General features: G+C 44.9%; 2 protein-coding genes across 4 annotated transcripts in view; one reads left to right on the top strand and one right to left on the bottom strand.

The window, feature by feature from the left end:
* SdhA (succinate dehydrogenase, subunit A (flavoprotein)) overlaps window positions 1–3028 on the bottom strand; it is a 56638-nt gene extending 53610 nt beyond the window's left edge. The window contains exons 1-2 of the mRNA XM_075690717.1: window positions 2919–3028; window positions 2042–2110 (exon numbers count right to left, since the gene is read on the bottom strand). Of these exons, the coding sequence (XP_075546832.1) occupies window positions 2042–2110; window positions 2919–2981 (132 nt within the window). The 5' untranslated portion in view covers window positions 2982–3028. The remainder of the gene's footprint in view (window positions 1–2041; window positions 2111–2918) is intronic.
* Window positions 3029–3250: 222 nt separating this feature from the next.
* LOC142580003 (uncharacterized) lies at window positions 3251–21477 on the top strand. 3 transcript variants are annotated; one of them, XM_075690719.1, is made up of 4 exons: window positions 3251–3380; window positions 14213–14379; window positions 17681–18037; window positions 20032–21476. In XM_075690719.1, the coding sequence occupies exons 2-4, from the start codon at window positions 14213–14215 to the stop codon at window positions 20330–20332; spliced, it is 825 nt and encodes a 274-aa protein (XP_075546834.1). In that variant the 5' UTR covers window positions 3251–3380; the 3' UTR covers window positions 20333–21476. The 3 variants fall into 3 exon arrangements, with proteins under 3 accessions (XP_075546834.1, XP_075546835.1, XP_075546836.1); XM_075690720.1 differs by lacking the exon at window positions 3251–3380 and adding an exon at window positions 4058–4245; XM_075690721.1 differs by lacking the exon at window positions 3251–3380 and adding an exon at window positions 4772–4859 and having other exon boundaries at window positions 20032–21477.
* The last annotated feature ends 1157 nt before the right edge of the window (window positions 21478–22634 follow it).

Genomic DNA, 22634 nt, shown 5'->3' with positions numbered 1-22634 from the left:
CAAACTGATGAGTGATGTGGGCTGACCCTATATCCCTTTCAGGCACTGTGTACACAATTGTGTACACCAAGATACTTCATCAACAGCAAAAGCACTGATGGAAGTTAAAATATTTAAACTATGTTTCATACATCTTGAAATGCTTCTGACTGGAATAGTGCTGAAAGTTTGAATAACCAGCCTAGAATGTTTTAGTTGTATGTAGCAGGTTGACCTCTTTCACTGTTTTTCACAATGTTTTGTACCAGGCGTTATTTTTAAGTGGCTGGATAGGTGCTTTGTTGCTGTAACGAGTCTTCGCATGGAGTCCACATCCTGTAGACCTGACAAAACTCGCTAAAAATTGAAAATTCTTAATCTTTTTCTGCAGCTGTATGCTTTTTATGATTCTTTAGTAAGAAATGTGGTGAAAGTAATATTGAATTCCAAGCAAATATTTTTGCTCCGCGGAGCGATCTGGAATCGGTGGCTGGTCCCAATCTGCCACTGGAACACACAACTCGTGCTCTCATTCTGCCATTGGAATAGGATTGCTCCATACAGAGCAGAAAAACTTGACCTGCATCTGCCATTGGAATTCAACATAACTTTTCAATCAACAGAATTAATCGGCGTCTAAAAGGGATATATTATAGAGCTCCACAGCGGAAAGAATACCTAAGTCTGTGTGATTTAAACACAGACTCTCTACCAACAAATGCAATACAAAGAGAATGGATTATCTGCTAATGTAAAAAAAGTGCTTCCCAATCCCCTATTCTTACACAGTGCTCCCAATGCACTTCAGGCTAAAGTATTTTGGAGCTGTCATCCGTTAACCTGCCAGCTGTTTCAGTGTGATCTCACTGTGCATATCACATCTGCGCCCTGGATTTCATACAACACATGCCAGCCGGAGCAGAGCTGTGGAGATACCAACAGGGACTGCTTTTTTGAGCACGGTGGTGTACACTTGCTTCTGATGTGGAGAAGATAAACTAATGATTTTCTTTTTATGATTGAATTGACGGGTTGCAAGCAACGTTAAACAGAAAGGCACGGGCAAAATGGATGCAGAAAGCAATGGTGCAAAAAATACCTGAAAGTAACACTGAAGGGAAGCAAAGCTTTTTTAATAAGCTGATCAATCGAGTTTAACATCCCAATGCAGTAGGAAAGCAGTGAGAGGTGCCGCTGTTGCGGTTCTCCGGGCTAATTTTTATCCCCTGGGATTCTTCAATGAGTACCCAAACATTGGCATGGCAGTGTTTCCGTACTCCACCCCCTCTGAATGACAAACCAAGGACAGGAATGGAAACCATGACCTGAGTCACAGAATCCCATATCCTCTGAGCTGCTGCAGCAACAGCAAATTTGTTTAGACTGGTCCAGTTTTCTTATCAGAATACTGGACCAGTCTAAACAGTCTAAACTGCTGTCAATTTCAGCATGACATCATGAATTTATTAGCATCCCCACATATTTAGGCCATGTTCAAAGCAGAAGTGTTCCCCAAACCTTCCAGGCTGAGTTCTTTCTAACTCCTAATTTGAGTTTAATCATTCTTTACTGATATGCAGTTAGTTATACCAAAACAGAGGAGTGAAAATTGCTACTGCCAAATCCAAATTAGGTCACTACTAGTCTTGCTTTTCAGTTTTTCCTTGCCATTAAAACCTTTGCTCAAGGTAAGGCTTGACCATATGCAGTTCCCAACTAGACAATATTTATTCGACATGTCATATTAGGCAATTATCTGCGTGGGGGATCCCATTAAAGTCAGCGTGTCAGGGCAGTTTTAAATGTAGCAACTGCACCGAACAGATGTTTGCGGACTAGACCGAAAATAGCTGCGACGCGTTGGAACATGAAGTGCTAAGTGTTGCCAGACTAGGGCGCAAGAAGACGTCGCTTGTAGTAGTTATCTGAAGCTCGAACGCTTGGTCCAGCAGCCCGCTTCTCAGTATTTTTTCGCTTCGGCTCGCGTTTACTCCCGTTGGCTCGTGTACGATCGCGTACTGCTAACTGCGTCACGTGCCAAACAAACAGGCAGATTACTCACCTTCTGCTCATTTTTACGAGACGTGTGGAACTTCCTACGAACGGCTGCAGTTCTGTTCACTCTGCTGAGCTGCACGGTATAGAACGAAAGCAGATATTAGATGATGCGCAAGTGCGAATGCTGCAAGCGGCGGCAATACGGGACATCGCTGCGAGGGGTCGAGAGAGGAAGAGAACGCCGTCGCCGCGAATGCCAGCCGGAACCGGCGTCAGATAAATTGGCAGCGATGCCCAACGCATCGCTGATGAAGGAAACGGTCATTCATTCCAGTCCGCGCGCTTAAATGTGCACGCTGCCAAGCACACTGTCATTCGCGCAGCGTGGCGACGGCTGTTTCGGACCGAGGTACCCGCCTTTACACGCACCTTCGATGCGATACTGTGCAACTGGGTGGCAATAAGTCCTCCGCGGATAAGCACGTCGTTAAAAATTTACACCGCCTTTGGAGCAGCTGAAAGTGACCTCTGAATGGAGAACGACACGCGAAGCGCCGCTTCGAAAATTGCATATGCAAAGGTGACCCCGTCGGGGCGCATACGGCGAAGAACCTCGGCGCAGGTAAGCGGGCTGCGCTCGTCAAATATCCAGAGAAAAAAAAAATGAACGCGATCGTCATGAGTGTTTACGCTATCACTACAGCGGTACCCGGGCGCTCCGCGAGCTCGTTGCGGGCGATTTGCGTCAAACGCACCAATGTTCATATGCGGCGAATTTACCTAGGAGTTGCAGCGGTTGCAGCGCGAGATGCAGAGAGCTGCTCTACATCGCTGCCGTGCACTAACTTAAGCGTAGGACTCGCCGTCAACGCCGCGTATCCACGCGGTCATTCAGCGCAAAGCGACAAAAAATGGTACGAAAGCAAATAAGTTTCGCTTACCTGAAGATCGCGAAAAGCCGGCCGTACTACGAGCCATCGCGATGCGCTGCACAGGGTCGCCATGATGCCGAGAGAAAATGAAAAAAAATATGCCACTCCGCGAATTAGAACACACATTCACGCACAAACGGCATGGCGGTGGCTTGGCGGCGCTAGTGACAAGACGACGACCGCCGAGACAGCGGCTGCGGATAACCGAGATAAAGGAGATCGCTTGCGTAATTTCTATCAATACGCAATTCCCAGACTCGCGTGACTGTCTGTGGGTTACGTCATGCGATAATTTTTTTTCGACGTCGGCATATTTGCGTACGTCGCTTGGAAGTACTATGGCACGTGGCACGTTTTCTTCTTTCTTCTACCGACGCTATGGTATCGGTAGTATCTATTTGGTATCTACCACCATCGAATAAGCCGAATTTGTGTTGAGTACTCAAAGTCGAGAACTGCAACCGATTATATGTGAGGATTATGTTCACTGTTCATTCTTTGTTGTTGCCTCAGAACATAGCATTCGCATGGCATGCCTTCGTTATCTTCCTGCCTTTCATAAAAAGTAACTGCGCACATATTTCCGTCTAGTTCCATTCTATGTGCTCAAAATCACTGTTGTGTGTGGTTTTATGCATTTCATCTGACTGGATAGTGCCTGCGTTGCTTCACCGTACATATATTAATTCAAGAACATGCATCCGTTCACCTGGCATCTTTGGTCTTAGAATGACTATCTTGCTTTATTGCCATCTCATGGTCAATATATATATATATATATATATATATATATATATATATATATATATATATATATATATATATATATATATATATATATATATATATATATATATATATATATGGTGTTTTACGTGCCAAAACCACGATCTGATTATGAGGCACGCCTTAATGGGGGACTCCAGAAATGTAAACCATCTGGGGTTCAACTTTAACGGGCACCTACACGGTTGTTTTCGCATTTCGACGCCATCGAAATGCGGCCGCCCCGGTCGGGTTTCGATCCCGTGAACTCGTGCTTAGCTGCCCAACATCATAGCCACTAAGCGCTATCTCGCGGCTATATATCTTTTTACGCAACCATACGCATTAACGTTAAGCGAAACTACAAGTTGGCAACAAATACACTTCCACAGCGAAATTACAGTGAACTTCTAGTTCGCTATAGCGAAATAAGGACCTTGCTTGCTTTACCGGTGTGAAATGGCGGGACGCTGGGCTGCTGGGCTCGAGCCATACTGGAACGTTAAGATGTCTGAAATAGCGCTGAAATCGCGCTGATTGTTGCGCCTGCTTAGTACAGCTGCTGCTAATTGTAAGTATACTTACACCTGTCACATGTCACAGCACCGGTTCCTCAAACTATGTCACTGTTCTGTATTATCAGAACTTTTCCGACGTGGACCCATGTTTTCTGGAAACGGTCAGCGTTCCTTTCAAATTGAGCGCGTCCGACCGATCGCGTCTTCGTTTGCCTGCGATTTTTCAAAAAGAGACCGCGACGTGATTTGGCGCCCAATGTAGCAGTTTGAGCCGCTGCGTTGATTATATTTGTTTTGTTGAAGGTTGATTTTGTTTTATTCATGCTTTGTTACTCTGATGGCTGACAGAATCGAAATAAATTTGTGCAGCGGGCAAGAAAAGTAGTTTTTTTCGGCAATCGCACTGCACCAAATTTGATGAGGTTGGTTGCATTCAAAAGAAAAAGTTAGAATGCAGTGACTGTTCGAAGCGAATTTTTTATTTAGGCCGTCAATTCTTTCATAAAAATTGTTGAAAATCGCAGATGTTGCAGAAAACGAAGCTATCAAGTTGATAACTCTGTAACTCAGCAATGAAAAACATCACATTTCTATAAGTTGCGTAAGAGTAGATCTAGCGGGCAAATTTGACTGTATCATGCATGACACTCGAATAAGCCATTAATATGTGAGTACGGCTTTTGCGAAACCCTTGTAAACAATCTTTTGTCCACTTTGGATGCTTCCGCTTCCAACAGTCACTAGAATTTAACTTCATATTCCAGGTGAATCAAATTCCACTAAAATCGGCCCAGTGTGTAATCTCAGAAAAGAGTTTCTGCGTTTTACATGTATTTGAATAGGCAGCATCGTAGCCCAGGCCCGAGCTCTTAACCGTTATAAGATCGCACTCCTGCAGTCGGTTAACTGCACCGACTGCCGGTGTACGCGATCGATGCATGTATGTATACGTACATGCATAAGTTCCGTTCGGTTCGAATGCACTTCGTGAACTACTTCAGGCGGGGCTAGTGCACACTTTACCTTTCCCCCTCTGAACGGCGCCGTTCGTTTGAAAGAAAGCAGGTAAAGGCGCAGTTTCTGCACTTTCTGCGTCGCTAGGGAAGCTCGCAAAGTTGTACAGAAAATATTGTCAACCACGGGACTAGATGTAATGCTCGTGCTACGTGTGTGATGTGATATGTTGTGGGGTGGGGTGGCTTCTTCTTTTTCATTTCTTTATCTGCTTTCCCTTTCCTTTGTTCCCTTTCTTTCCTTTTGAGATATTACTGCCAGCCCGCTACCAGCCAATTGCTCCAGCGCGATAGCAGCAGACGACACCGCAGGTAACGTGACCGTGCTGCTGTATGGAAACAAGTGACAGAAATTGTGCCATGAATCGGCAACGATGGCACCCGTGTATACGAGAGAAGTCCATATTCGTACTTGCGGTGGATTCATAACTATTCGGTTGTTCGCCCCTTTTTTTCGTTTTTTATTTCACCGCAAGAAGTATGAACAAACTATCCAAGCAACAAGTTCCAAAACAATATACGGATGTGGTCTCTGAACGTGTCCCGAGACAGGCGGGAAAGGCGCTTAATTGAACTTAGACCCTTGCCGAAGTGGTTTCGGCAAGGGTCTAATGGCCGGTTCGCTATAGTCAGCGTCACCACAATACAGTCGTGTTATGCGGTAAAGCATCTCAAGAGTAGAATGGGGCCACTGTCGCCTAAAGTCTCTGAATACTATCACCTCTCCTTCTCCATGTCTGTGCATGCGTGTGTGTGTGTGTGAATGAGAAGAAAGGAAACCGAGGGGCCAGCTTTTCTTGCATAAACACCCAAGAAAGTGGATGCGAAAACATCGCCACGGTAGCTAAATTTGTACGTAAGACCATCGCACGCACATTGCGAATACGTGGGTTCATATCCCACCTGCGGCCAGTTGTATTGTCATCCACTTTCATTTACATTTATTTATAATTTCCTTAATTCAATCATATCATTCCCTTATGCTGTCCTCTGTGTCATTGTGTTATTGTGTGTGTGTGTGTGTGTGTGTGTGTGTGTGTGTGTGTGTGTGTGTGTGTGTGTGTGTGTGTGTGTGTGTGTGTGTGTGTGTGTTTATATATACACACAATCGATCCGGGATATATCGAATTATTGCCTATATGGAACAGTTGAAAAATCTCCTTGGGAATCCCATGCAAAAATATAGCGCTATTGTTCGTGTATGTAGAACTCCCATGCACCGGCATATCGATGTATCGAACTCCGTGCTGAGCTGTGCCCCGGCAAGTGCGCTTCTCCCACCATACCCACCCCTGTAAGTGCGCTTCTCCCATCGCATCCCACCCCCTCAAGTGCGCTCCTCGCGAACATATCTCGCGATGTTCTCGCGATCTCACGCGCGCCGCCCCGCACTCTGAGAAAGGGGCGTGTGGGTAAAAGGCACTTGACTAGGAGCACTTGGAGTGCGATTGGGTGTGAAAGGGAAGTGGGAGGGAGAAACCACGCTGACCACAGGCACCCGTTTCCTGTGTTTTGGTTGGCTGACACCACTGGCGCAGTGAAACAAACGAGGTCAGTGCAGCTTGGGCTTGTGGTAGTGCGGAGACGTAGAGTGGTGCGTCTTTTGATTTGCTTTGTTCCTTTTATTCACGAGGCCAACGCGAAGGCTTGAGACTCGTGTAGTGCAGTGCGTTTTTCTATCCGCTTTTGGCACGGGTTCCGGAGCCATGGCTGTGAAAAAAACGCAAGAGTTTGGATTTTTCAACAAAGGCAGACATCATTCGACGGGTGGAGGCTGGCGAGAAAAAGTCGTCGGTTGCCGCGGTGTTCGGAATTCCTCGCAACACCCTGAGTACGATCCTCAAGAACAAAGCCGATGTTCGTCAGCGCTGACGACGGCGTGCAAGCTGTAGCGGATCACGCTTATGCAGAGATTGTGACTGACATTATGGGTGACGAGGACACAGACTCGAGCAGCGGTGAAGGTTCCGATAGAGAGGACCAACCACCATGCACTGCAGCTGAACTTGCATCAGCTTTCAGCGTCATTCACCGCTGTTGTGGCACAATGGAAGGAGCTGGCCTTTCTCATTTGGATACTGTCAACAAGCTTGAGGACAGCTCAATGAGCTTTATGGTGCACAAGAAAAAGCAAGCAAAGGTCACAGGTTTTTTTCTTCCGAAATAAAGTGCTCTGGTCATCGCGCTGTGTTTTTGTTTTTTTATGCGCCTTGGAGGCACAAATCGGTAAGTTCCCGTTAATCACGACATCGGGAAACTGCCTTGAGATGTGTGCAGTTGTTAGAGAAGCTTTTGACATGCATATCTTATATTTTGAATTATCGATATATCGAACTATTCCGTGATTCCCTTCGAGTTCGATATATCTGGGATCGACTGTATATATAAACAAGTACACACTCGCCATCTCTACTCACAGCATAAGTGCTGAGACGTCTCGTTGACTACACAGTATCCGACATTTTCTGTCTCACGCGCTAGCATTGCAACTTGTTATGCTGCTCATTTTTGCTGTCGTAGTGCTGGCAAAGACAACACAGCAGCCATGAATTTAAGAAAAGTGGGCAACTGCAATACAATCTCAACACACACTGGACAACAACCCCAGCAACAAGAGGTGTGAACGCAGAAGCAAAACGCCTTAATGTTGCACTGCAGCTGCACTTCTGACCTTGCAATGCGCAAACTTGGAACTACACAGTGAACTTGAAGAAAAGGGCAGGCGAAGCGAACGGACCAATGATGTCGCTAGCTTCAACCAAAAAATCTGAACACACAGCAAGTGGAAAGGTCCGGGCAAGAGATGGTGGAGGTCCAGATAGTTCGGGTATAATGCCGACGTGTGTTGCTCAATCTAGTGTTGCTGGCATGGTATGGAAACGATTGTCGCTGGATGCCTATGTAATTAACTTTCTTTTTTTTTGCAATTCCATAATTTGATGGAGCAGCAAGGCTCTGTAACCACCAGAAATTCATCCTCATCCCGACTCTAGCATTGTATAGTGCAAGCATATCTGCCTTCTATGTTCTGCCTAATAGTTTCAAAATTTCCATGTCTAGACCATCGTTGTGTTCAAGCCGAGTGAACGTACCGTATATAAGGGCCACACTTTTTTCCACAATCTTGACGAGGTACGGAAGCTTGAGCAGGTGAAGGAGTAATTATTGAGGAGGAAAGGAACTTGGTTAAAAATAGTGGGGCTATTTTTTTTCTGAGTAAATCACTAAGGAAGATGAGCGGAATCTATTTGTTTTGAAAATCTATTTGTTTTGAAAACTAGTGACGTGTTTCCTTTCTTCCTCAATTTTCCTCATGCACCAGCTTGTATGCAACACACCGCTTTCTCTTTGTGCTTCCTGGACCTGTGTTGTGCCATACCACATGGCTATCATCAAGGCGACGGGAGCTGCCATACTACGTGTACCACGTGCATATCAGCGAGGTGACGGGAGCTCCCACTTCGCATCGAATCAAGAATTCGACGAGCGGGACTTCATGGAGCACCCAGCCATCTCCGCGACGAATCAAGAATTCGACGCGAGTGATGTTGGCACCTGCCAAACTGGTTCCTGCCGACGAGGGGTCGCCAAAGGGACAAAAGGGAGAAGTGATTCATTGCGAGGAGAGAGAGTCACTTCCAGCTGCCCAGTCGGTCTGATGCACTCTTGCAGCTACATGTACGCTATCATCCACTATCTGTAAATATTGTATAGTTTTTCGTTTCTTCGTATGCGGAAAGAGTCCATTTTTCGTCCTCCGCCCCGAAGTCACAACACCTGCCTTTGTAGCGCTGGTATAATTCGCCCTTGATGAAATTGAATGAGTAATAGATGGTGCTAGTAATTACCATAATCGTCTGTGTGAAAGAAAAGATTCAACCACATAAGGACAAGTTGACAGGACGAGCACAAACTACTCAGTTTAGTGTCTGCTTCACATGAGAACACATACACTGCAGCACTTTCTAGTGCGCTGACAGAATGCGAAAGAGCACATCAATATGCAGCAACTTAATCCAGGAAAATATCTTGGAGCTATGCAGCAGTATTGAAGTGTCACTTACGCAGGCATTTCCTCTTTTCATCTGATAAGCCTGCATTAGTTCGCACGAGTCCTTATTCTGATTTTTTTTTCTAGTTTTGTAATCACTGGGAAATGTGCCTCACACTTGCAGGCAGCACAATGACCAGGCAAATTCGCCAAAAAAAAATTTTTGGCAAGTAAAAGGCAATACTTTTTGTGTTGATAATTACACTGATAGATGTGCACCAACTCTTCCACCAAAACACTCTTGTGAACACAGCACTAGTCTTTCTCATCAGCACACTAAGTACATTCATTTCATAAAATGACCCCCGGCCATGTTGCACTGAATGTATCTCTTTTTGGCATGTCACATTGGGCTCGGTCAGTGATTTGGAGGGGACCACATGAAATACAAGTAACTTCTCTTGCCTAGGAGGTGAGTTTAAAGGGACACTAAAAGAAAACATTATGTTGGGCTAGATCGACTGAGTGTTAGTCTAGAAGTCTACCATCGTTTTCTGTGTGCCAATATATCACTTTGTTGTGTAGAAGATTGTTACCAAAAGACCCGTTGCTGCTCCTCAGTTTGAACCACCTGTGCCAAGGAGCTGACGTCATCTCCGCGTGACCTTTCTCCATGTCACTGTTATGTCTTTTAGAAACTCTTTGTTTAGCTCTGTATAGGAAGAGGACTACTAGGTGGCTGCAGATGATTTGCTTGTGTCCAGGATACCAGACACGGTCACTTGAGCCTCGGTGGCCAGAGCAGGCGAGGGTGGTTCCCATGTGCGGTTGCAAACAGAGAACAATGCTGCTCACAGTAGCGGGACATAGCAGCCCACTCTCTATGAATCAGAAGCGATGGTGTCCGTAGTCCACAAAAGGTTGACTATGGAGGCATGGAACAGGTACCATAGTCCACTGTAGGTGGTGCCACAAACAGTTGGAGCTTACAAAAGGTCAGTTTTCAAATGTTGAATTCATTTTTACAGAAGCCTAACCTTTCAGTCTAGCTCAGCTTAATATTGTCCTTTAGTGTCCCTTCAAAGAGCATCTGCAACAATTTTTTGGCTTAGTCCAATGACCGTGCTTGGTCATTGGAGAGCACTATCATAAACCACTGTGAATCATGTATGGTTCCTGTACATGCAAACTGCAGCCCACTGTTTCTCTTGAAGGGCTGCTTGCCCCATATTGGAGCTATTTGAAATCCCTACAACTTCTTTGACTTACTCTTACACAAAACTAAATATGATGACTATAGGCCGGATTTCATTTTATGTCACAGCAAACTGTGTGCCTCCAATGCAAGTAAAGTAAAAGAGCTCTCGTAACTGATGGTGCTGTGGTTCCATCTGATGGTGAGTGATACCACCGCACGGACACTATGGCCTCCAAGATGTGCAGCACTACCGAGTTTGGCAGCAATCAATCACGAAGTTCCTCCTACTTTCATGCATTAATCCTACACAAAAGTAAATATAATGGCTACTAGGCAGATTCTTTTAAACGTCAAAACTGGAATTGCCAATTCCAAAACAAAATAAGTGGCGTCCAAATCATAACCTCACTGACGGCTCTTGGAGTAACAGAAACCTATCTTAAAGGACATGCTTTTGTGTACTGCAAGCAGCGAAAGTGACTGGCAGGAGCTGGAAACGCATCATGGTCACCATGTTTTGGAAACCATGTATTGCAGAACTGTCATGATGATGATGATCATGATGATGATGATCGGTTTACTGGCATCCCCTTTGAAATGGGTCAGTGTCAAATGGTCACCTAGCCTGCTTGAGTTAAGTATGCTGTACAAGCTTTTCATTCTATCATTTCTGTATACATTTCCTTAATTTTCTTTCTCTTCCTCAAAACTTCTCAATCTACCTTGTACTGCTACCTATGCCTGTAAGGGATCTCGTCATATCAATCTCTTCCCTGCTTTTCTTCCAGCAATACTCTAAACGTATCTTGCTTATCTCGACTGCTGACCGGTCAATGCTTCCATCCACATTAACTCCAAGTGCTTCTGGAAGGTGTACGTTACCTCTAGGTCTCACTGGTTGAATGCCTTTGCAATTCATTATGATGTGCTGAGTGGTCTCTGGATTTTCGCTGCAGCAGACACATGCGTCATCTTGTTGCGAATATTTGCTCCAGTATGTTTTTCTCCTTAGGCAACCAGCTCGGACCTCAAATAACCAGGCTCTGATAGCCCTTTGTGTTGGCATACAGATTTTCGCTCCTAACTTCTTCCTTCCCATTCTTGTAAATTTCCATGGTCTTTTGTCTTTCCATCTTTTTCATCCAATTCGCTGTCTCTGTTTCTTTCACTTTCTGATGACTCCTGGTTGTCTATTTACACTTTCAATTACTCTTGCCTTGGTTGCCAACTTTCTTGAGCTCTTCCTCCATTCTGTGTCCACACTATTCAAGTACAGATACTTGTGCGCTTTAGCTGCCCATTTACTTTCATCCATGTTCTTGAGCCTTTCTTCAAAACTAATTTTGCTCTGTGCTTCTCTAACTTCAAAGGAGGCCCAACCCTTGTCATCCTACACTGCCTTATTTGCGGTTTTACCGTGGGCTCCCAAAGCCAACTGGCCTACCCATCTTTGGATAACTTCCAACCCCGATAAGATATCCCATTTTAAGCACAGAATGGCATTTGCGAATGTTAGTGCTGGCACCATTACTCCTTTCCAGATTCCACACACTGCCTCATATTTATTGTAGCCCAAAATGCTCTGTCGCATTACTGCTGCATTTCACTTCCCCTTTATTTTCAGTTATATTGATGGTTGCTTGAGTATGTCATTCTTTCGTACATATAGATGCCCAGGTATTTATATTGCTTGACTATGGGCATGACTTGCTGTTGAATTGCTACCATATAAATACTCATGTCGATCTTCATTAAAGATCACAATTCCAGATATCTCTGCTCTAAGCTTAAGGCCTACATGTGTCACTGTGTTACCAAGCATATTGGCACGTCTCTGTAAATCTCTTGCATTGTCCACTACTAGCACTATGTCGCCTGCATACATCAGTCCAGGGAACTTCTGTTGCACCCTTTGCCTGCTATAGGTGTAAGATAAATCAAACCCTTATTTACCGTTTTCCAGTCATCTTTCTATGCCCGTAACATAAAGCATGAACAACAGTGGAGACAGAGGACATCCTTACTTCAGTCCTTGGTGAATTATTGGTGAATGAATGAATTAATTAAAGGTGGTGGAATTAATGATGCACAACATGCATTCAACGGCCCCGACATGTCACCTGTCGCTGTAACGACTGATGTACTAAACAAAACTCTCTCACCCCGCCAATAATTAGACAGTTATGCCTAGAACTACATTCCGCTGCACAAAGATATTGGCTATGTATGCCTCGTACCTTCGGCAGTGCTGCAAAGGACCTGTGAGGTGGAGGCATTTGCCGCTCTACGATGACAAAAAAACGTAATTTAAATTTCTCCAATGCTGGGCGAAATAGAACCCATGTCACAAGGGTTCCTCAAGGACAACAACCCAACCCTTTAGCAGGCTGCACCACAAATACACCGGTTATGTGCCACTTTTCAATGAACGCCTTTTACGTGCAAGCTTTAGCGAGCTGTACCATGAAGGCACTGTGTATGTGTCACTCCTCACTGAACCTCTCGCCAACTTGGGTCATTGAAAATGTGCCACTGAGTGTGCGGCAAGCCTGGGAACAATTCTCGGCATTCACAGGCACCGGCACACCATGCTTGTCTCGAAGGTCACACGCAGACTTCTCGGCAGCGCCACTGGATGCCGCAGCATGACCAGAAAGAACCGTGAGAGAGGAGCCCAGTTGCCGCATGAAGCGTTTCTTGGCGTTCAGATGCCCCGGTGTGCCATGCATTTCAGAAATCATGCGCAGACTCCCTGGTGGCGCCGCTAGATGGCACCGAGTGTTCTTAGGAAAGTGCAAACGAGGAGTCCTACTGCAGGGCACACCTCATACATGAATAGTTTCGACGGTGGCAGTATGTTGTGTTTCCATCTTGATTCAATGCTAAATGCATTGCCATCAACAGTCATCGTGAGATTAGTTCTGCCAACACTTTTTTCCATCTTAAAGGAACATAGTTTTTTGAAGGGTACCTGCATGGCAATTGGGATGATTTCGAATCTTCACTTTTCTTTCTTTTTTGCTTTGATTCCTGTAGTTTTTAGCTGGTTTTACTGCATACTCTTTTTTTATTTACCAGCATAAATTTTGCGCCTCTCACAATAAGCCTCAGCTGTATAGCATTCGTGTTTGTTGTCTACTGCTTTGCGCCATGGTGCATCTTTGCAACAGCAGTGGATTACCAGCGAGCCCACTGCTACTCTTCTAATCGCATTCAAGAACTTTATTTTGCAGAAAGAGTAGGTATGCGTACCAAAAGCATTCCATACCTTTTACAAAGTATGTTTAAGTGTTCTTTTGATGACTTCGAACAGGCAATGCGAGGTACTGTTTAAAGCATGGTACACTGGCACATTCATCCCGCTGCATGGCCATCGGTCAAGGCATGCTGAACCTGCCAGTTTTGGTTTGATCACTGAAGCTAAGCAGCATTGGACTCTGTCAGTGCTTTGGAGGGAGGCCACATGATACACCGAGTGTGAGGGCACTATTCTCAGGCGTTCACTTTCGGGGATATGATCATTTTCATGAGATTTTGCATGACTTAGCATCATAAACATCGCCATATACTGCCCACACCATTTCTAGCCCTGCGCCAAAGTTTGTATGTTTGCACAGCATCAGGAATGCTCTTAGCTGTACGATTCAACGCTTCTTTTGCCAAATCACTCAAAATCTCGCGAAAGTGGTCGTACCCCTGAAAGCGATTGTTTGAGCATACTGCCCCTGACAGCTCCTCTGCGCTGTGAGGCAAGCACAAGTTTAACTTTGAACTTAACACATTTGATTTTTTTTTTTCTTTTCCATTGCCTGACACAGATGGCAGCTGAAGAGTACCCCAGGAAGCCAAGTGGCAACGATGCCCTGGCATTACGGCTGCTGCGGACCAACACATGGAGCTGCTATTATGGACTGCCCCTGTGGGGATTCACTTCTGCCAAACTCAAGGAGATAATGCGGGGCTTGTTGTCAGAACTTCCTGACAGGTAGGACCCACCGGCCTGACACCATGCATAGTAGTGAATCATCAAAGCAGCACTGTCCCCTCCTGTGTACAGAATTTCACCATGTATCAGTGGTAGCAATGGCTTCTGCATGATTAGGAAAATCTAATTAGACCAAGCTTATCTTGCCCTGTATCTAACATAGAATAGTTGCTAGACTTTGACCTTGACACTCAGCAATACACTCTTCTGAGTGCCAGCTTTTGAGTGTCAACTGTGCAGGGTTTAGCAAAATCTGAAGTGACTTTTCTCATTATTTTCCAGAAAATTAAGGAAAGGAAATGTGCATATAGTTAGGACCAACTGAGATAAACTGAACTAGACCTCATATTCAAAATAAGCAATGAGCATATGTCTGCAAGTTTGCAGCAAGATGCCTCGGAAGAATAAAGATTTAAAAAATAATGTTTGGTCAACACCCAACTCCCGCCTTAGCCTTTTGCGGTTGCATGCAGTTACCCAAGTTGTGGGTATTCCAGTCAAGGGCCATTTCATGCTCTTATACGCCACACGGAAAACCAGTTAGGTAAACGAATGCATGTTAAGTGACTTATTTCAGAAAATGTGCTTATTTCTGAGGCTTTCAATAGTATTTCAACGCTGTACTTGTGGTAGCGCTCAAATCACTCTCCTGGGTGGAGGAATATTTGCACTGCAGACTTGTAGGGTCCTCGCAGTCACTTTCTTCTAAACTGCTTCCTTCCAAGGATGTTTACTGACTGTCTGAAGGGGAAATATACTCATCCAGGGCACTAAAATCATCTTCTGAATCAATGAAATTACATGAATTTTGTCCGGAAAACGCCACCATCCTGTCGGTGCTTCACGCCAAAAATCACGCTAAAATCTTTTCAAGCATGAAAGAAGGAAGAAAAGTGCTGCTCATCTGGAGACATTCCAAACTTCACTTACTACCTGAAGAAGCTTGAAACCTGGCACTACTAACCCAAATAACTGGTCAACGTGAGCATGCGCTCATCAGACACTACCCAACATTTAACTAGAACAGATACTATCGCGCATTGGGTGGGGCCCGACACATGACTGCAGCGAGCGAAAAGCAGTTTGCACCGTATGTACAGGCTTGATCAGCAAAACCACTGTAAGGTTTTCTCAAGGAAGAATGGTGCAAAGGAATAGGGACGAGATAGAAAACACTGACGAGCACAGTGCATGTTTTCCACAAATTAACTATACAGTTTTCTACCAAGATGGAAACGTGGTAACACTGTTTAAGCTGTGGGGTTATGCTATGCGTGTGGCTATAGGGCTGAAGGCAAGCTCCATATCTAGGCACACACAGTCGTTCCATATAATAGTCCCCAACCCGTAGAGTGGATAATCACAGCCACATTGGATTCGGACGATAAGGCAACCAGCAGCATCTTCTCAAGCAATATTTACTCTCGCGAGCAATACACAACGCTTGCAGAAGGAAGGCCCATTCTGTAAAAAGGTAATGAATAGGCTTGCCTCGTTGCACGTAATGTCGGGCAACAAGGTCACTCACAAGTTGTGGCAGGTATCCGTAAGGTTCACATGACGCCATTGGTCAGATTCAAGGTTGGGAAGCCTGAGAGAGAGAGGGACAGAGAGAGAATAACTTTATTGAATTGGGGAAATGGGGAACAAGGGGTCAGGAGCTTGATGGGTGGGGCCCCAAGTCCAGAACTCCACTGGCTTCTCCCGCCAGTCGAACGTGACCCAGAGGAGCCTTCTGCACCTCCGAGTCTGAGCTGGTTGTGCCACCCATTGCTCCAATGTGTTAGTTAGATTATACCTAGCTAGCTAAGTAGGCATTTAAACTCGGCAGTCTATTTTGGCATTCTCATGAGATGTGGTACAAAAGCGGTGGCGAGTCGCTACACCACGGACAGTCATGCCCATAGATGATTCGTAAAATTTTGCTTAATCCTAATAAATTCTCCTTCGGGGACACTTTATGTTTTTTACTTTGGCAAGGGGAAAGTCTTCCTCATGAGTCAAATCAGAATCAGAATCATGTTTTAATGAGCTATAAGTTTAATACATAAATCAAGATGCAGAAGCAGGTCCGACAGCATAAGGCCCTAAGGGGACCTCCTGTCAGGTAGTACATAAAACGATAATATTATTAAGCAGCAGAGTAAGAAAGTAAACATTATAAAAAAGGAAAAACGAAATACATGAAATAATGACTCTTACAACATAACTTTGATAAGACAAAAAAATAATACAAAGTCATACCGGAAGAACAAGAATGATAGTACTGTATAAAATAATTTAGCTTATTGTGCACAGGAATATACAGAATATTACAGAACTGAACAAGTAGGATTACAGAATATGAGTAACTACTAGAATGCACCTAGCACAATGAACAATTAAAAATATATATTTTGGGGGATACCTTTCCCTTTTCTGTGAGTCTGGGAGAAGGGGAGCGCATATCGCGAGAGCAAAGGGGAAACTGGGAGAGAGCGTAGTGCACCTTTCCGGCTCGGACCCACTGGCTCTTGAGGCATCCACAACGCGCAATCGTGTCGACATGAGTACGTGGGAGGAAATGGACGCGCATGCTCCCCACAAAGCACATTTCTTAAAAGGTGTTAAAGGTGTTCTGATACCATGGGAATGCTGGGATAGGTGGTTCGGCTTGCCTTGCACATTACCGAACCTAAAGGCCCAACCACGTGCACGTGATTTTCAAGCAGCAAATGACAGGTGAGAAGTTTGGTCATCGCAAAGGGGGATCTGTCGTCATCGCTTTTCACTTTGCCAGTTTTTTGGCCAGCCAGAAATTTTTGCTCGTTGCCTGGAAGTCCGCATGGTGTTTTGTGCTGCTTACTTTGTGTAACAGCATAGCAGCACCTAGGCCATCCACTTCGATCTCTAATCACTCTTACTACTTGCTCACTGTCATGACAGGAAGAAATAAGTCGTAAAATAAGCCTTCGCTTAGTCTGATCTAATGAGAAGGACAAAGTATCAGCGACTTTTTCTCAGCATTATTGAAATCTGCTGTTTTTCTTTTTCACTTTTAGGCCTAAGGCATCGCGGAGAGCCAAGAAAGTGTCTTTATTTCAACCTACCAGATGGTGCCACATCATCTGGTGCTGGCAATGCAACACTCTTTCATTGGTGATGACGACATACTAAACTACATCTAGTACCCACTTTTTTTTTCATGTTCCCATTCGTTTACCATTTGTTTATTTCTTCATTTAGTTCCTCAAAGGTATTTTGTTGAGGCAATTGTAGAAGCTCTACGGACGCAATCAAGGCAGACGTTTCTTGTTTCCAGCCATGGGCGCAAGCCACGTCTTCTGTCACGGCCGTGCAACGTGCTCGGTGGCCACGGGAGGAAGGTCGAGGAGGCATTCTTCTGCGTGGCAAGTACAGGCTCCCGGAAGCCTCATGCTGCAGGGCTGGTGCACAGTAGCGAGAAGGTCTCGCTGGTGTTCGTAGCAGGGTCAGTGAATGCTCGAACTCTCTTGGCCTATAAGCTGGGAAACAGCTTTGGAGTCGCCCTACTCGCTCTACAGCTGGCCCCGTGGCAGCTCTCCATGGTCGCAGCGTGGGGCCTCTCCTTCCTCGAGCCAGAGGACCGCTCATTGTGCTGCCTGGAACTGAACATGGACGGCGTCATTATGGGCTTCAGGTGCTCAGGCAGTGACTTGAAATAAGTTTTTATTTTCTTTGGGGGGGGGGGGGGCAAGTTGGTGCAGTTTCATCACTACATGGCAGCACAGCAAAGCAGACAAAAGAAAACAAGGGACAGACAACACACATCTGTCCCTTGTCTTCTCTTCTGCTTTCCTTTGCTACCTAAAGCCATTGCCAAGCAACTACAGTGCAGAAACCAACAAAGGATTAATAACAGAGGATGGACACTGGTACGACTGGCTTTCATCTAAAGGTTTATTCTCAGTTTCACAGTTAAATATATACAAATATGGTTTATTCTGCCTTTATAGGCTGTGATTCCCATTGCTCTTCCTTTGTTGCCCATGTGTCTACGAGTGGCACTCATCTGTTCATGAATTTTCATATACTTTTTTCCTATAAATCTTGTGAAACTGAACATAAACCTCCAGTTGGAAGTTAGTGCTTGTGTATATCCCACATCATTCGTCCTTCATCGGTTTCCGCGCTGTAGTTGCTTGAATATGCATCACTAACTAGCCCATTCTTATACCATGTCGTAGCCATTGTCTTCACTTAATAGCTTGATTGCAGTGCCTGGTGCATTTTGCTGTACATTTTTCAGGCAGCGTGAGGAAGAAATCCATAAGAAAATGGATGTATGCAAGATGTACACAAGGACAGATGTATAAGAGAATGGCACTTGTGTGTGATCTGTTCTCTTGTGTATGTCTTCTTCGCAATGTTTGATGAAGGTACATACTAATCAGTAAAATCTTCCATGGGGAGAGTAGCAGACATTGATGAACAACACTGGCTGAAAGAGGGAAGCCTTAGCACAAAGCCAACATTTTGACAAAGGTAGTCACCATCATCATGGTGAAGACAAATCCCCCTGTCAAAACACTGACCTCAGGCTGACGTTTTACTCATTTTCCCACTGTTAATTAATCCACGTTTTCATTTTTATGTCACTTCATACATTGGTGTCATACAGACACTCTTGATCAAGATAGAGTCCAATGGGGGTCGAATTTCTTAGTCTTGGTTGGCTTCTTCGTGCAAGCTGCGGAAGGGAGCCAATCGCTCTTGAGAAACCGATCCCTAGTGGGATTGATCACGATTGCAAGTGTGAGTGGGCTATTAGACATCAACGAAGAAACAACTCTCTTCCTGAATCCTTGAGGGAACGCTCGGATTGCGCAGTTCCGAATCGCAGCAGGCAGAGCTTGGCACACTCTAAAACTTCCAGTCAAACCCATGTGATGGTGGGGGTCCTCGTGATCTGTTGTGGAGCAAGGGGTCTGAAACAGCCAGCAGAAAATTTGAACCTGCTTCAAGTTTTTAGTGGAAGACAGCTTCTCCACCATGCACCAAGAAGCTTGTTCCAGACTGAATAGAGGAATTTTGCCTTTACGTATTAGAGACAACACCCTATTCGCTCGATTCAAACGTGCACTCGTAGTAACAGCGCACAATGGCAACTGAAATATCTGCTGCCATTACAGAAATATTTCATTAATAAGCTTTGTGAATATTTTCATGTGTCTGTGGCGCAGACCACACTAGCTGTGACACTAGAGGAGAATGCCTATTCGCAGCATTTCTGTTTAGAACAAAGCCTGATTTTTTTTTAATAACTAGTTATTTTCCAGAAAAGGGTTGTAGCGCCGAAAAAGACAACACAAAGCAAGCGAGACGGGACAGGCGCTACAACCCTCTTCTGGAAACATGCACCAACTAGCCCCCCAACAAGTATTACTCAACTAGTTATTAACTTGAGTAATAAAAGAAGCTTTAATATATAATATTATTATTTAATATTATTATAATATATATAATATTACTTAATAAGGCCTGCAAAGGAAAAAGGGCGGTGGTGCAGCCGTGCACTCTTACTTTCTTTTTTTTTGTCCACCGTGTTCCTTTGTTAACAAACACGGGGCTTGCTTGGAATTGATGCCCGCCTCACAGAAAGTGACGCCTCGTTATTCCACGGTTCTCGAGCAGTGCGGAGGTACTTGGCCAGCTGCCGCCGCCCTCAAGGAGGGTCACGGCCGAGGATGGCCGGAATTTCTTGCTCGCCCTCTGCAAGCATGTGTCGAAGCATGTGCTGCCACTTCGCTACCAGGAGTTGCCCCTGCACAGTGTGCACTTCCTCAACCGGTTTTTGTTGGACCATGAGGGGACAATGCTGGTGCACAAGACCACGCTGGTGACCAGGCTCTTCAAGTACCTCCTGTTCACCGTGGAACAAGCAGTCTTGGGCAACCCACCCGAGACCGCTATCCTCGAGGAAGAGTGGCAGTGATGGAGCAGCTCGTCGAGACACTGTGGGTGGAGGTTGTTTGCAGTACAGAGAGTTTTTTGTGAATGGCCGGGAATTGTCACATATAGACTGAGACTGCCTTGCGCGAAAGCACCAGCATGGTTTCAATCTGCTTCTTTCGCCTACTGTGTGTGTCTCTTCGCTGGCTGCCTTTGTGTCCGCCATCTTCCCACAGGCCCAGCCAACAATCTTACCGGATTTCTGGCTACTCGGTCTGCCATTCCCGCCAATGTGTGAAAGGATGCCGTTGTGTGAATTTGGCAATATGACATGACATGACAGTATGACATGCAATAAATGTGACATGCAATAAATGACCTTTGGTACATGCACAGCCTTAAAGGAATGCACAACGAACTTTGTGGAAACACTTAAGTGCACAAGCATGCATTGTTGCCTAGCATGTCTGTTTCACTGACTACTACAACAATCGCTGAACTGTGTTGTTGACGGTTGTATGCTCACTGGTCCTTTCACCCACGAGGTACATAGATGCACACTGCAGAGTAGAGTTGTGACCTGTTGTGGCGAGTAAAACAAACAAAACTGTGTGAAATCAAAATAGAAGAGGGAGGAATTTTGCATAGTAATTAATAGAACAATGCCCAGAAATGTTTAAACAGCAAACAAAGAGGTATAAACGACGCTCACACAGGTGTCAAACACCACCTTGCCCCTTCTCAAAAGGTAATACCATCGTGGCTTCAACATCTTAGACGAAAAGCTGACTTCCTCAGCTAAAAATAATATTTATGGCAGAGCTTCGGCCCCATCAGGCTGCGGCCCTCTTAGCCATTTCTCGTTTTTCACCTCGCAGGCATTCAGAACTGGCAGTTCAGTCGGACATCCTTCCTTCATTGTTCTGAAGTCGCCAAGCAATTCAAATGGGGTGCCATGCTTTTTGGTGTTCCAAATGTCGTCCTTGCAATTATCATTGAAGATGCATACACTTCTGGCATTGCCGATGAGCTGTGGCATTTGCATCAGCTCTTTTGCAGCTTGATGGGATGTTCTATAGTATGCAAGACCTTCGTGGTGTCCTTGTGGGAAGGAACAGAAGAGCCTTTTAGGTGTTCATAAGGGTTTCCATGAGAGTTTTCAAAGATGCACTTCCCAGTGTTTCGCTGTTGCAAGTTATGTGTATCACAAGGCAACAGGGTAGGTACATAGGTAGCATGCAATGAGTGCATACTTGATTGTGCACAATGATATATATATATATATATATATATATATATATATATATGTATATATATATATATATATATATATATATATATATATATATATATATATATATATATATATATATATGTATATATCATTGTGCACAATCAAGTATGCACCCATTGCATTCTACCTATGCTAACGTATGGGGCAGAAACTTGGAGGTTTCTTGGAGACAAAAAAGGGCATTTTGTTGTCATGTTGGAAGGCACTTTTGTAGAGAAGGGTGTATAGGCCATTCGAAGAAATCTTAATCAAATTTATGCCACTCCAGCTAACATAAAATCTTGAGCTGTCGTGAAGTTCAATCAGTTTAGTTTGACAACGGTCTCAAATGCTGTTAAGGCAGAAAAGGGTCTTTTTTTACCCACCTTCTTTACTGTAAAAGAACACAAGCTGGGAAGTCCATTTCAGAACTGTTGTGTCAGAATATAAATTGTGGCTTCGTGTTATTTCAGAATTGCAGACACATCTTGACAGGCTGAGAATCAAGGACCCATTTCTTGCTCCCAATTCTCCGAGTGTTGTACGCTTGCTGCAGGAGTATAATCTGGTGAAACGCACTGCAGGCTTTAATATGGACGTAGAAGATCTATACTATTCTTTGTTGCATGTGTGTCTCTTGCAGTTTGAAGGACTGCATACAAGATCAAATGGATGAACTGGAATTTGCTGAAAGTTGTAAATTTCCGGTTGCAAGTTTTCTGGAGCTTCTAGATTTCTATTTTTCCCCGGAGGGGCCTCTGCGTGAGCCGGCGTTCGGTGTGTTACGACGCCATGTGCCCAAGCACACGAGGGTTGGACCCTCTCGCAAGTAGCCATGCGCAGCTTAGTCGTGTCCGGGGAAAGGGGGATCCTGGGGTTGAGCCGATGCCAATGCCCCCTGGCGGAGGCAACACATCTCTTTGGCCTCTGCTTCACGTAGATGGCTCCTCCAGGCCGACCCACCTGGGGGAAATCGGCAGTCACCTTTTCCTGCCCTCCTCTCCGATCTTCGTCTTTCTCTCTCGCCTTTTTCATCTTTCCGGTCTTCTCTTCACTTTTTATCACTTCCTAG

This window comes from Dermacentor variabilis, chromosome 4 (assembly GCF_050947875.1).
Source record: "Dermacentor variabilis isolate Ectoservices chromosome 4, ASM5094787v1, whole genome shotgun sequence".
Taxonomy (NCBI): Eukaryota; Metazoa; Arthropoda; class Arachnida; order Ixodida; family Ixodidae; genus Dermacentor; species Dermacentor variabilis.
The sequence above is the reverse complement of the archived record's forward strand: the minus strand, read 5'-3'. Positions and strand labels throughout refer to the sequence as shown.

Coding starts and splice junctions, on each gene's coding strand:
- LOC142580003 (XM_075690721.1), top strand. CDS start 14,213: ATGGCAGCTGAAGAGTACCCCAGGAAGCCAAGTGGCAACGATGCCCTG. Junction 14,380..17,680: donor TTGTCAGAACTTCCTGACAG/GTAGGACCCACC, acceptor TCTTGTTTCCAG/CCATGGGCGCAAGCCACGTC. Junction 18,038..20,031: donor GGCGTCATTATGGGCTTCAG/GTGCTCAGGCAG, acceptor GTTCTCGAGCAG/TGCGGAGGTACTTGGCCAGC.